Here is a 15,493-nt window from a genome sequence, read left to right as displayed (position 1 = left end):
CGGCGAGGCTGGCAACACGTGTGTGCGCTCACGTACACTGGTATTTTGGAGTCAGCTTGTAGCACAGCTAGCGTGCCTTGAAGAACATCTTCTGTGAGCCTACCACTTACAATTCACAAATTTATAACTTAAGTRCTTATTTTGTGCCAAATCAATGAGCATTTGAAAATTAATTTACCTATTTACCGCCGCCGCCGGCTCGGCTCGGCTCTCCCGGAGGGGGCACGGAGCGGCGGCCCCACCGCCGCGGCGGGCGCTCTGCCCGCCCCGGGCCGCCCCGCGCTCCTCCTTCCGCGCCCTCGGACGCGCCCCAGGCACGGCCGCCTGCGACCCGCAGAGGTGATCCAGCCCACCTGCAGAAAGCCGTGCGTTCACGCGTTTTTTTCAGCTTTTCCCGTACGGGTTTGAAGCGACTCGCAAGGCACGAGGCGGCCTGCAACAGAGCCCCGGCGCACGCGGGCCACGCGCCGCGCTGGCGTGCTCCCGGGTTAGGAGCCCCGTCACCGCCGCTTCCGCCAGCGCCGACGCTCAAAGCCTCGGGCGGCCCCGTCACACGCGTGCTGGACCTGAAAAGCACAAGGCTGATGCTCCTAACCAAGCACGTCACATATTCTGGCTAACGGTTTCTAATTCCACGCTTCTATATATTGGAATATTTGGAGAGAAATTCATTCATCCTATCAATTTATCATACTAAATGTTTGCAAGACTACACACATTCCTACCTTCAGACAAAAGACAGATTCTGTAAGACACAATAATGCAGACTCATAAGGTGAGAAATTCAAAATACACCAGTGTATTTGTCAGTTAGAAAGAATATGTTGCTCCAAAAGGAAACATTTCAGATTAAAATTTCCATTGGTGTAGAAGAAAAGAATACTGACAACCGGTGTTTTGCCAAATATCTCATTTGGACTCAATATTAATGTAGCTAATATTGTGCAAATAAGCCAAGTTTGAATACATTTTAAAGCTGCATTTATSTCATTCATTTAAAAGAATTAACTCATCTGAAAGGTCACAACATGCCATCCGCAGCCTTCTGAATTTCAAAAGAAATGCTCACTACCTGGGCTGAGGCAGCAATCAGCAGCTCCTTGCGGCTAGCCCAAAGGCATTAATTCACACCCATTTTTAAAAAAAAAAAAAAAAAAAAACCACAGAGAAACCATTAAAACTAATGTGGACCTTGCAACTCAATCATACGCAAAAACGCCACTAGTCTGCCCAAGGCTAGAAATGTCTATTATGGATTGCTGAAATCTGAAAAGCTCTATGCGAGTAAACACACTGCCGCGTAACTGCAAGCTGCATCACCAGCTCCGCTGCAATCATTTCCCACCAAGCGTAGCTCACTTGCGTTTATAATAATTCAGTGTGCTGGCAGGCACGCACGCTCTGATAGAGTTTCTAAAAATAATGAAGTGTGAGCAATACAGCCACCAGCAGAGCCGCCGCCTCCAAATCTTTAGAGGAAGAGCGCAAGACTGCGTGTGTGAAAATTGAAGAAGATTGTTTAGTTTTTCAGCAATAAGAGCTAGTTCCACTTCGATGGAATTTGGAGCAAAGAAATGTATTCTGGAAACAAAAAATCATGCTTGAAGTAGATTTCAATTAAATAAGTGGCTAGCATATTAGTAACTTAAAATTTTTACAACACAGGTACTCTACAAGATAAATGTAGCACTGCTAAAATGCACAAAAACTACATTTGGTGAGTTTTTCACCATCCAGGATGACACATACAGAACTTAATGGATATAATTTTTACCTTTAATAATGCTTTACATTTAGCAACATGAAAATATTTTAATTAATTTTGACTTTTAAAAAAATTTTAAATAATACTGCTATGTTATTCCCCTAATTTGGTATGACCAGCTCTTTGCTTTTACTATTTTTTTTTTTTTTTTTAAAAAAAACACTTTTACTTTACTCTTTAATCTTTACTTACTGGATGTGTAGCAAAAATAATTTCAAAAATAGACCAAAGAGAAAATCTGGTTTTGAGGAAAAAATTAGACAATTTTTTTTAAACATTAACTTCAGGTACAACTTAGGGATAATATTCTCAAGGACGATTATGATCAGTCTTTAAATTTCTGTTTGGAAGGACTCTCAATGTTTGATGAATACCCTTCTTTTTCATTTCACAGTAGCCAGCTCTCTGTAATAAAGCACCCAACTTTCCACACCCCAGAGGTCTACATCTCTGTGCAACCAGCAATACGATGAATGCCCAAATTAATGCTGATTAAGTATGCTCCTGTTACTTTGTCTGAATTTGTTGTAAAAACTAATGTTATATATCTATTCTTTGATATTACGCATTCCTAAAACAAGAGGATTAAAAACGTAAGCTTAAATAAATAACTGAAGGAAAGTATGTATGCACTAGTCAGCATATACAAACCTACAGCTCTGTCTCCCTTTTACTGGAGATGAAAGTTCCACTTGTAAAGTTTATATTCTCTCATTCTTTCCTAGAACACACAAATACATCCTGGAAACGCTGCTCACCAGGGAGGTTAATTCTCTTCAGAATAGTCTGAAATCGAAGAGGAAGCTTTCCACCCAAGCAGCTGAAAAACTGGCTGGTCTGACACCCAACTGTACAGCGCCGTGCACAATCTGCACAACTGACCTAATCAGAAACAGATTTTCCTRCGGGCCTCCATCTCCGGAATACTACCAATTTATTTCTCAAGGCCTGAGGAATCAGCATCACAAACCTGAAAACAGGAATGCTATTTTGGTAATGTTAACGGCTGAGCCTTTAACTCAAGAATTATGTTTTTCCACTTACATAAGACAGGTCAAAATTTTGCTGGCTTTATAGTGTCACAGAATTTAGAGAGAGGGAAAGTGATATATATGTAAAGTTTTTATTTATTTATTTATTTTTGTTAAGGTGACTAGGAAACCTGCATGGTCCTACTGTTGATTTTACTGACTTTTTTTCCTACACAACTGCTATCATTTCAAGGCTACCATGCCACCCTATTAAATGAAAAAAAAAAATAGAAAAAAGGATTAGAGTTTAGACAAATCTTTGCAGTAATAGATTTTACAAAGTGATTTAGTTCTGAAACTAAGTAAACAGAATAAAATCTGGATTTAGAATAGCTTTCCTGAACTATAACAGTCATAAAAAACGTCCATTCTTCATTACTTGACAGCTTTCCTCAAATAGAAAAAACAGCTGAACACTGCAAAAAGCAATTAACACTATGTCTGTTTTATAATCTGTAATTTTCCGTGGCTACAACCATGCTGACACTGTTCCGCCTGGCACCTTCAGTGTTAAGACYGTGTCAGCAATTCCATTATAAATTCAGGGCCTTATAAACTCAGCTTTAAAGAGATCACTGTGTACTGAAACTCAGCATACAATTTTTCCATGCAGGAGCAAATGGTTTATTACTGCTATAAAAAAAAAAAAAAGAAGAAGAAGAAGAAGAAATAAAAGGGAAAGAGACAGACATGATATTTCCAGCTCTTCTATTCAGCGCTTTATTCTTGTTTCTTTACAGAGAAATAGCAAAAGATGTGGCTTTCAGGGAGAAAAAATAAAACCTCCAACAGTGAAGTGTAATAAAATCCCAAACTGTTTCCCGGGGAACTCTGGAAGCGGGCAGGGACAGACAGCGCTGCTGGTCCCCGGCTCTCCGACGCTTTACCGGGACAAGCGGCCCCGGACTGCCCCCGCGGAGCACCCGGGCCGCGGCCGGAGCCCCGAACCGCGGCGAGCTCCACGGAAGGGCAAGCAAGGGGGGGCAGGTGATTTCCAGAAAAAAGGCAGAAATTGCCCGTACGAGGGGGACCCACAGCAGCCTGTGAATACGGCGAACGCCAGAGCAGAGGAGCAGGGGGAGAAGGTCAACCCCTGGACAGGCCGGGGGGTGCCCGGCGGGGCGGTCAGGGCGGAAGCACGGCGCTCGCTTCACCGTAGCTGGACGGCCAGCTAAGGATCACACGCATTACGCTCTAGAAAAGCCCGTTACAGCCCAAACCGCAACCCCAGCAGTAGGGTCTAACTCAGACGCGCGCAACACGCGAGACGAACCTCCCCGCGCAGCATCAGCGGCCTGCGCCCCAGCAGGCGAAGGGGCTCGTGGAGGCGCAGAGCCCTCCGCACGCCCCCGGGCTCCCAGGCCCGCGGTGGGCGAGCTGCACCGCTTCAGCTCTCCTGAGGAGACCTGGAAAGCAGCATCTGCCTCTGAAACAACCCTCTGCTTTCTGTTCCAGGTAATCTTTAAAGCCTCCTGGTAGGATGAAGAGCAGCAAACGAACTGTTAACAATCTCCACTTCTTGCTCTGTGCCATTTAAATCTCCGTACCGCACTCAGCTCCCCAAGTGGGAGCACAAACAGTTCAGCATAGCTCAACCATAAGCGTCATGTTCTCAACATCAGGAGTGTGAGTGCAGCCAAATTTAACTTTCTACACAGCTAATTGCCACTGTATCTGGACGGACGGATGAGTGGACAGACAGGAGGAATCCCTCTGATGCTAAGTACGTTGTCATTCTTCGTGTTAGCGCTCACTGGAGTGAGCGCTGGTTCTCATGCAGCTCATCATCCACAGGAAACCCAGACTCTGAACAGCTCCAAATGTTCATGAGGGACAGGACTGCCCTGTTCTTGTCCACTTAACTCTTTGGAGTTCCTGGACACATAAGACTTGGTTTAGAAGTTATAAGCGGAGCGAGCATACCTCTTCTCCACAAAAAACCACCACTGTTTCCTACACTTAATGAAAAAACACCAGAGTAAGGGCCAGCTRAAGATGATGAAAAATGTAAAAATGAAGTACTGAGTATCACATCAAGAATAGGCTGGTGAACAACCAGAGGAGTCAGCAAGAGCAGCAACATAAAAATCAAAATTATAATCTCTATCTCAATGTATTGCATTAGGTAAGCTCAAACAAATCATCTCTTGCAATGTTTACTTGAGCAAAGAAAAAAAATCCTTTTCATTAAATTTATTCTTTAAAGATATCCAGTAGATTTTTGTGTGACGATCAGCAACACATAATCCACTTAATTTCTCAATCCTGTCTCGGGAAAGAAACTTTCTAATTTGCCTTAGTTCACATCAAAACATTAAAGGTAAAGCTCTTAATGGATTTTATTAGCCCAAATGGATCAGCTTATGTACCAAAGAAGAAAACAACAACAATCAATCCAGAAGTGAAAGTCACATTAACCAAAAATGCTCATTATTTTGCAAACTGCACTGGTGATAATACAGAGCATTTTTATTCCTGCACTGCCCTTTTGCAGGATCACAAAATAGCACKCCGCTAACAAAACGGGGCACACAGCAAGCACAGGCAACTGCTACTTGTTCATTAGGAAGTGTTGGAGGTAGGTCGGGTTACAAGATGCAATTGCCAGCTAAGAAATTCTTTTCTTAGCTCCCAACTGGGTCCAAGGCACAGCGCAGAGCTCTGAAAGAAAGGGATCAGGAAAGCAAGTACGGTGGTGGAAGCGTGGTCTGCAGATGCAGCCAAGCAAAGCTTCTCTGGGAAGCCATCAGCTTCACAGCACTGCAAACAACAGGTACTTCATTTGCGTTACACCTTGCAGCGAAGGTTTAGCTACCTGAGACGTTTCCTCCTCGAACACCACTCCGCGCACCCTCTCCCGAGCTCGGCGAGCAGCGCGCCGACGCGCAGCCACCCCAGAAAGGAGCGCGGCAGCACCAACGCTGGCACCCACAGCACGTAGGCGGTTAGGAGAAACAGCCGATGAAACTCTGGCTACAGAATAAACATTCTCCTACAAAAGCATGGTATTTGTCTTCCTTTAAATAAAAAACAAAGTCAGGTTAAATGTACTGTATTTTTGCTTCCAAAGCGTAAAATCAAATAATGACCATTTCCCTCATTTGAGATCCCTGTTTTGCCAAGTCAAACTGAAACATCCCAAGATTTCCTTATCTTGGATAGCCCTGTGGTACAGTGCTTCAAGAGCTTTTGACAAAAATTGGGATGATGATAATAAAGCCAATCTCTGAGACCAGTGAAGTGGCATTTTTCACTCTGTCTGATAACATACGATWCAGTACATCACGTTCACATCCCTCTTCTGACAAGCTGCTGCCGTTACTTTGATGGGTCAGCTGTACAGACCTAGAAATATTGTAGTAGAGCTTCATGTGTGAGAAAGGTCACTAAAACTGTCGACTTCTTTAAACTTATATTTTAATCCTAAATAAAGCAGAAACATGTGACTTTTTTAAAAGACAACTAAGCATTAGATAGTGTTTTGGTAACTTCGTTGAGTACCAGCACCAGTAGTTCTCCATATATTGATCAGAAGTCTCGCTGACGGGGCTTTCTCCTGCGACAAACCCACAAATAAATGGTATCCACTATAATCAGTAAAAGAGAGAAAACTCACCTCTCCAGGTGGGAGATAAAAGACAAGACAGAGTTTTAAACTGTGTGGTTTACCTAATGGTAGCCCTTTTAAAAGTGCACTGCTAGCTCTTCTTTCAAAAAGAAAGCTTTTCATTTTGAGAATTATGTTCTGCATCACACGAAGACACTAACGTAAGCAGGGGGCAACAGCAACGCGCAAGAGACATCACCGGAGCTACCCAAGACGGCGAGGAGAGCCACGGAACCAAGAGCAGCGCTCATCCCCTCCAGAAAAAGCAACGGTGCACAGAAATTAATTGTGGCAGTTCTGTACAGGAATTCGGATTCCCCCAGCCTGCAACACCTCCGGAGCCACGCCGCTGTCGCTCGCTACTCGTGTTGTAGGACTCCAGCAGACAACTCTGCCTTCCCTCTACATGGTCTACTTCAGGAGTTGGCTCCACTCCAGATTATCAAAATTATTCCCAATTAAGCGTAAAGCCCGCCGTAGCCTCCCACCCAGCGACAGGCAGGGGCCCCGCGGGAGCGACGCGCCGACACCCCGGCCCCCGCCGCGGATCGGGGCGGCGGGAGGGGACGCTGGAAAGGCCCCGACCGCGGGCAGGCGCGGGACGCCGCAGCCCTTCCCGGCACGTAATCCGCCCGGAGCCGCGCGTTCGGCGCGGCCGGAGCTCGGGCACGTCGCCCCCTCCGCCGCCGGCCGAGGCCCCTCCGCGGCGCCCGTGCAAAGTCGTCGGGTCCTCCGACCCCAGCATCGCGCCCCCCTGCTCATCCTGAACTACCCCACGTAAATTTAGACGCCCCAATTCCAACTGCTATCTCACAAGCGTAATTAGATTCTCTATACTTTCATAACAGAATTTATTCTAAAATTATGTCTAAGRAAGGAAGGAAGGAAAATAAAAGCTCAGTTGTAAGAAACGTAGAACTACAGAGGTCTAGTGTTATCATTTCTGTTAAGCAACTAAGTATATCCGAATACTACTGCAATATTTTGCCAGGGCACTTTGTATTTTTCACCCCAACAAAGATGCCATTGTAGCCCTCTAAACAGTTGTCCAATACGTGGGATTTTTGAAGTGTGGTTCCCACACATACAGATTAGCACTCACAGATCCCTAATTATAAACAATGTATTTGTTATATGCCACAGTATATGCACACACTCAGCAGCAGCCCATTGCATCATATATAAAAATCAKATTAGTCAAAAGAATTTGTAATGAGGCTTCCAAATAAAAATGTTCAAAGACTGGGTGCAAGCTCTTGTTTTACTTAATATTTTATAATAACTTGTAATGAAATACATCCTGCTTGCCCCAAAACACTTCTGTCTAAAACAGAAGATATTTGAAAGGTCATAAACACTTGGTTGCAGCAGGACTGCAGACGCCCGCATGAATGTTTTCACTCAAGATAAATAAGGCTGTAGCAGCTGCTGCTTACAGCCCCAGGCCCATGCCCTATATCAATCAAATACACGCAAACAAGCTTAACTGGGAGAGTCCAGATTTCTTCTTTTTCACCTCAGTAACTTTAAAACACAGTAACTTTTACCTTTAGCTTAACAGATCAAGTATTTCACACACCCTTCCTCAGCATCACAGATCCTCCTTCAAAAAAGTCTACGGGGAAGATTAAAAATGACATCTCAGCATAAATGAAGTATGATTTTCATCAAACTGTTTTTATTGCCTACATTTCCTACGGCAACTGGCCTAGCCCATTCCCCTCCATACAAGACATTTCCGGGGTCAACAAAAATACAAGAAAACTAGAATAGTAGAAAAATGTTTATGTTTCTACTGAATTTCCATTTCTGAAACTTTCTGCACTGAAGAATCTAAGTCCTGTTTGGAGCGGGTGCCTCTGTGACTGCCACGCTCCACGGCTCACTAAATTGATTTCTCACGCTAAGTAAAACTAAGGGCACATAGGAACAAACGTCAYAGTTCTCTTCTGGGAAGTATGCCTAGGGTACAACCAGAGCAGAGCAGCGATTTTGGGGGGTCACGCTTTGCGAAAGAGAGAACTGTTGCAGCGACACAGGGCGAAGATGCACATCTCGGCAAGCCGCACAAACCTCCGACACTTGCCACTGGGTTTGACCCACTGCAACTACTTAAATAATTGTTTATAGCAGTTCTCCATGYAGCTATTATTGGACAGGAACAGAAAATAATAAATAGAAAACAGAAATTCAAACACAGAATGTGGTAATGTGGGTAAACATGAGCTGTGAAGACTCCAGAGAAGGTTGAATGGTGTCTAAGGAATCCCATCAATTGAGTATGCAGACTAAGAGACACAAATGAAACTCCAGATCTAACACCGCGCTTCGGGAAAACTACGTTTGGAGTCAGACCTTGCAGCTGGCTTTTCTCTCACCAAATTCTAGAGTCAAATACCCTTAGTATCTTAAAGTAACTCTATATTCCAGCTAAAGACGAGTTCAGTCAAAAATTACAGGCAGAAGAAATTAAAAATAATTGAAAAGAGAAAAGAAAACAAAATCATCTTTTTTAGGATGAGATAAAAGAGTAAAACACCTCACATATTGCACTATATACATGGAATTTAAATGAAGAAAAAAGATCAGTAAGGTTTCTGCACGCCGGACTTTCTGGCTGGAACACTCTCCGGCTGGCAGCACGACACACTACCAGCCGAACAAAATCGCTAGCTAGTATAGACTGAAACGAAGCTTGTATTTCTTTGGCAGGAACACGTGCTGTACAGACTCTGTTTTGATTTTTTTTTTTTTTAATTAAAAGCCTACGGACATTTTGTGAATTTCTACTCACACCGTCTTTGAAAGGGCTGAAAGGACTGTTACAACGGAAATAACTTTGAGACTAAGCGCTTTTTGCTGGGAAAGCTGCAGAGTCATCACACAGCCTTGCTGCAGCGAGCAGCTGTCTTTCTGTGCTACATTTCACTGAAATCAAGCGCAGGAGAACGAGAGCGCACAAGCCACGAAGGCCGAAACCTGTCCGCGGGAATCTGTCTCCWCAGCTGGAGACGGAGCCCTCGCTGCTCCCCACGCAGCATCCCCGAGCGTCCAAACTCCAGCGGCTAGTGTTAAACTGCACAGCAAAGCAATTCAAGCCAATGACTTATCTAAATCCTTAAGTTTTATCCCTGGTTAGGTCTTTTCAAAAATGGTTGAAAAACAGAGAAGTTCAACCCTCTCCTGTTATAAGCAAAAAGAACTGGAAGACGAACGTTGTCACCTTAACGCAAAGTCAGAGCAAACAAACGCCAGGACCAGTTTACTACCTGGTGCCAAGATACAAGTTGTTTGATCAGGACGTGGGGCGCACAAAACATGTGACAAGTTGTTAATTCACAGAAGGTCAAAAGCAAAAATATTTTTTTAAAGAAAGAAACTTTTCCAATTTTGTGGTACCTTAAAAGCAAAGTCACTCTCTTCACTGGAATTACCATACAATTTCTACAGCCTTAGCTGCTGGTGCGTTACAATACACGTTTTTAAATTGTGCAGAGGTACACACATGTGTACGTTATACTTAGAAGGTGCCAAAGTATTTGTTTTTAAAAACAAAGCACAATTCTTCATGCTGCAAGGCCTTGCCAATCTGAAAAATTAACCGGACTATTTAGCTCAACATTTGGTTGTTCTGATTTTTTAAAATCTTTTCAGCTGATGTAACACTGAACTAAGTAACACATGAGACACTAGGATCTCAAAATATTACACTGGATGTAATCATAACTGAGAGCGAAGTTATTTTAGATTCGAAATAGAGATGATTTGTGGCCTGTTCCAGAGAAATGCAGAACATTCTAGCACTAACGATGGGAGCTCTTCAGTTGCCTGAAGTTTAGCAGCCTTTGTATGGACATTTTGCACGTTACTAGCACAGAGGAGGGAGCGCACTCGGCAGCGTACTCACCGCGGTGCTGGCTGCGGCAGGAGCAGGGGTGCCGCGACCCTCCGTACCAGCAGCCTGGTTCTGCTCCTCTGGACCGCGGGTCACGAGGATTCGGAAGTGCTGCTGCCTCGTGTTCTGATCTGGTCTGATTTTAAACAAGCGTCCCTGCCCTGGAGGAATCCTCTCTACTGAACTGCTTCTGGACATTTCCGACTCGCTCCTGCCATTTCCGTGCAGTTCTGAATCCACCCCATCATCCGTGGGGCTAACCTGTTCCGCTCGYGGCTGGACAGGGTAGGAAGTGCTCCTCTCCAGTCGTATCCGCGGATACCTCACCAATCGGTCCCCTTTTGTTCCAGTAAAACCAAAGTTATATTCACCCCCTGTACCTGTACCACTCGCCTGCGGTTGCTGTAGCTGAAGAACAAAGAACTTCTTTCCTGAACTTGCTGACATATCTGGCACATGCTGCAAAGACCAGCGCCGGGGTTCGGGGCTGGGAGCATTACTCTGAGCCTCAGAACCAAAAGGTAGCACAGTCACCTGGGGCACATCTGCACTCGAAGCGCGATGCTGAATCCTCACACCACTTATGTTTAGACCTGAAGACGCTTCGTTCGCCTCATCCTCTTGGGTAGTAGACAAAGCATCATCGCTCTGGTTGTTAGAGGGGATCGTACAAAATATTCTGTGATTACAGCAAACGGTCCCATTGATCTGCTGCCCCAGCTCTTCTGCCAGCCTGGGTGGAGAGTTTCCAGGAGTCACCTCTGGACTGCTAGGCGGAGGAGAACGGTTTTCAACAGGGGATGCATAACGCTCCGGAAACTCTGAGAATTTACATGGAAGTGTCTCCTCAGGAGATCCCGGGGTTCCACACTCATCAGCACAGCCGTTCACAGCTTTGCGCTGAAGAGAGATCTGCATAGACGAGCTTCTCGTTGGACGCACGTCAATGCTATTCAGCAGCTGGGGAATAAACATGGATGTACTCCTTTTTAAGGAGCCCACTTCTTGCAAGTCGCCACCACCACCACCATAATCTGCTCCGTGTCGGGAAAAACCGTGAGGACTGCTTCTTCTTGGCAAAGTGTGGAATGCCATGAAAAAGTCATCTTCTCTCTCCCGGTCGAGGATCTCCGATTCAGGGGCTGTGTTGCTTCGCCCAGAGCCAAAATGAAACCGCAGCCGATGGGCCATGGTTTTACAGGGAGAAGAAAAGGAGAGGGAGAACAGCAACAATTCAGGCACTGCCAGAAGTTAAAAACCAAAGGCATAAACTCCAAGAAAAAGTGTCCCATCTGCCAAACTGTTAGCACTGCAGCACTGATAGCGACAGATAGCAGAAATAGCCCAAGTGGCAAGCAGCATTCCAGGCATGATTGGGTAAGAGCAATCAGCGCTCCTGCACACCGTGACAGAGGGTAGGGTGGTGGGAGTCACGTGGCCCCGTCCCCCCTCCAAAGGGAGCTGCTGGGGGGAGCGTGTGTCTGTGTGTGTGTGKGGGGGGGTTAATGCCAGCAAGAGCCTGAAACAGCACCTTCACAGCTGCTCCTTTTCCATCAGAGGAGCGGCCCCAGCGGGAGAGCTCTCGCAGCTGACTAAGGCAGCAAACACCCTCGGCACTGCTATAAATCTAAACCACATCACATCCACAAGGCACATTCGTATAAAGCACATGCACACAAAGTTAACTATGGCAAAATCGCTCCRAGTTAGTGTTAAAAGTTCAAGTCAAATCCACATGCAAATGAGAAAAATTACTTCAAGCTTAGCATTTTGGTGTGTGTTACAGCACTAGGCTACCATGGCAGAACGTGAATAAATATAGCACGGTTACGCTTTTAATTTTTAACGGTGCTCATAGCATGCTTAACAACAAACTTCTTGCCTTTTAAAAAGCCACAACTTTTACCCTGTCCCTCCGAACGCAATACAACCTACCCTAACGCAGCCCTTTTCAAAAATGAAAAATTACAACAAGCAAAGCAACCTTACATACGGCAAAGATTTCTCACAGAATAGAAACAGCAGAAATGTGCAAGATAGCAGAAGACAAAGTTTCTTTTTCAGCTTTACCACGGAGCGAAGACGAGTGAAAACCAGAGACGGGTGTTGCATGTTGTTTTGTACTGATTTGTCTTAAACACCGTAGAGAAACTCTGCCCAAAGCTGGCCGGCATCCAGTGAGAAAGTTCGCAATATTACCGCAGGCGCGATTGCCAGCACGGAGTACAGTTACGCTCACTGAGAGCCAAAAGATCTCAGAAGAACAGACGGACGGACAGGATACACCAAAATGTAAAACAAACACCCTAAATCAGCTCTATTACAATGCAGAAAGTGCACGGTCTACGGGTACTCAGATTTGAAGTGTGTGCTCACCATAAAATACTTGTTAGTATATACCAAAAGAGAATATCTGTTTAGCAAAAAATGCATCTACGAAAAGAGACGGAGGAGCTTCAATTTAATAAATAGACTGCTGCTCTTCTGGGAGCTCAGAACCACAAGTTTTGTCAGCAGCTCCAAAAACTTGTGGGTAGAGGGTCAATATCTACCTAGACATTCAAACTTCTGCTTGCAAGCAGCTTGTTTTCAAAAGACACAAAATGACCAATCACGAGAGAAGTGGAAGCTGGTTTAAAATGATGCAACTGCCAAGAGACAGTACAATTCCCTATTGTTTTAGGTGGACTTTAAGCCAACAAGAAAAACACGAATAGCTTCTACACAGCAACAGTACTCTAGATTGCCTTGCACAAGCACAGGTGTTTACATTATTTTATCTAATTTTCCAAATAAAATGTGTTATCCAAGGAAATTGTCTCTTTGCACTGATGATTAAGCTTGCATCCAATATTCTCCGTTTTGACTAGGGGAGAGAAAGGAAAGGAAAGGATGTACTGCAGACTCAGGAAGTGCTTTGATAATTTGGGGATGTAAGGAAGAAACAAAACCACAAGTACCGACAATAAGTATTTCACCGTGAAGTCGAAACGATTGATGAAACACCTCCTCATTCTATAAACACAGCACGTTGGCCCCRGTACATATCAAGTCATAAATTAGTCTCAAATCACTGATGGAAATYTGCTACTTGAAACATCTCAATGTACTTCCTTTGTCAACAGCTCAGAAGACCCTCTACAGGCAGGGTGCTGGATCCTAAGCTGGGTCAAGGGAAGGTTGTCTCTAGAGGCGGCATCACCAAAACAACCAGAAAAGGATTTGATGATGGAGAAGGGTCGACACTGCCAGTGTAAGGCCAGTACCACATATAGAAATTTAAAGGTCTTTAGCAGTATAGCTGAAACAAAATCACCAAAGCTGTCGTTTCTCAGCTGCCACTGTGTAGCAGCACTAGAATTTTTTTCTGAACCGTCGCCACTTCCGTGGCGCATACGGATCTCCCTGTGCCTGCCACTGCCCTCYGCAGGGAAGAGCAAAGCCTCCTCCACGAGCTCCTCACCTGCCTTGTGCAGGTGACTGTCCCATGCAGAGGACCAGGTATTTTCCACAAACAGGTGGTGGGAGCTGAACACCCTCCAGGCCAACACAAACCTGCTCCACTCATCTTCCAGGACGTGTGCAGTGCCAGCAAAGCCCTGGGCCCACGCTTAGACATTCTGCCTCTTGGTTAAGGYACAGGATTGCTGCCCCAAGGTTTGCTGGCGCCAGCTGGCAAYGCGGGCGTACCTCACAAGAGCGGAGAGCCGATCTCCGGTAAGATCGGGAGGAACGGGACTGTGCTGGCAGGCCACTCTGCCTGCATGCTGCCACACGCTTACCAATTTACTTCCTCCTAACCCAAGACTAAGACATCATCTGTTGGCTAAGAGTCCTTATTTAGTAGGACACTACAGCCTGCATGCCTTTCCTCACTCTACACTTAATAGAAAGACAGAAGAAAATAATATATATTTAAAAGATAGATATTTGCATACTACTGCTCTCGTTTTTTAWTAAAAAGATCTTCATACGCTGATCCGTATTTTCACAAGGCAAACAAGTTCAGTGGAGAACATATTGCACCCAACCAAAAAAACGAGTACTTTATCTCATAGACAACGGGGTGCTACTACAATTTTCAGGAGAGAACATGGAGAAAAGTCATTCACCCAGTATATCATTGCTGTAATATACTTAATCTACTCTGTCCAGAATGATGGTGTCACTTATTCCATGTACGTCTGCGTGATAACTTTATCTATGTAATCGTATTAAAAGTAACAAGCAGTAAGACTTGAAAAGACTTCTCTGGAATCCCTGCAGCACCAGAAACACGTAACCGTACCAGTTCGCACAGGAGAAGCCTGCGGGAGAACACGATTACGATTACACCAGCAGATTACTAGGTTAGCAAGGACCATTTTGGTCTTGCCCAGCAGGGTGCTACTTTTGTTTTAATTCTTTAATGTTGTGACTATTAGTCTGTATATGTGTTTTTTATGCTTCATCCTACATTCCTTAGTATACTTATATATAAAAYAGACAGAAATACACCTTTAAGATACACTGCGTTGTCATCAGCTTTGTTTCATTGATTACGATTCATAAAACACGGTCAAGACAAGCACTCACCAATCTGTTTTCATCAAACACTTCAAACAGCAGACGATGGTTGGTTGGGTTTACCTACGAGAAAATTCAAGAAATAACGTCACTTTGGGTTCACCAGCCTTATGAAGATGATATACAAGTACTGGGTCATACAGTGATTAAATCAAGGCAAACAAACAGGAGCAACGCYGGAGCGCCGTGTTCCTACGGCACACTGCAACCAGAAGCAGAGCGGCAGCGAGCGCTCAGGGCCTTTGCTCGGCGACGCAGCGCCGCGGCTGCGCTGCTCCACGGCGGCGCAGGTACTCGGCCGCTGTGGGCCAGGGGCCGAACGCGGCCACGAGGCCCACGGGCCTGGCGAGCGGGGCCCCGGTAACGCCGCCTTCGCGCCCGCAGAGGGGGCCGCGAGAAGCGGCCAGCTCAACGGCGGTGCGCAGGAGGCCCCGGGCCGGGCGCGCCTGGGTTTTCCGGCTTTACAGCCACAACGCTCAAACGAAACGCGGGCAGGCAGCTCGCCCTCAACGCGAGCTTCGCGGCCGCCGCTGYGCCAGGCCGCCGGCCCGTCGCTGCTTCTGACGGCCCCGGCTCCGAGCTGGCCGAGGAGCTGCGGAACGGGAGGGGCGCGCAGCGCCGCCGCCGCC

The 15,493-nt window shown here is 45.6% G+C and overlaps 1 protein-coding gene and 1 long non-coding RNA gene across 8 annotated transcripts in view; one reads left to right on the top strand and one right to left on the bottom strand.

Moving 5' to 3' along the window:
- NEDD4L (NEDD4 like E3 ubiquitin protein ligase) overlaps positions 1 to 15,493 on the bottom strand; it is a 161,684-nt gene that overhangs the window by 88,967 nt on the left and 57,224 nt on the right. For 4 of the 7 annotated variants that reach the window (XM_085300176.1, XM_085300177.1, XM_085300178.1 and 1 more), the window contains exon 1: positions 10,311 to 11,562. In XM_085300176.1, coding sequence (XP_085156302.1) covers positions 10,311 to 11,489 — 1,179 coding nt within the window. In that variant the 5' untranslated portion in view covers positions 11,490 to 11,562. Of the gene's footprint in view, positions 1 to 10,310; positions 11,563 to 14,873; positions 14,928 to 15,493 lie in introns of those variants that run through there. The other 3 variants (XM_085300180.1, XM_085300181.1, XM_085300182.1) reach the window with 1 other exon arrangement.
- LOC146598530 (uncharacterized) lies at positions 11,606 to 13,113 on the top strand. Its single transcript, XR_014895261.1, has 2 exons — positions 11,606 to 11,675; positions 12,192 to 13,113. It is a non-coding gene; the product is annotated as an uncharacterized LOC146598530 (long non-coding RNA).

This window comes from Rhea americana, unplaced genomic scaffold (assembly GCF_003343005.1).
Source record: "Rhea americana isolate MKP2758 unplaced genomic scaffold, rheAme1 scaffold_161, whole genome shotgun sequence".
Taxonomy (NCBI): Eukaryota; Metazoa; Chordata; class Aves; order Rheiformes; family Rheidae; genus Rhea; species Rhea americana.
Note: the sequence above shows the minus strand (reverse complement) of the source record. Positions and strands in the feature narration are given on the sequence as shown.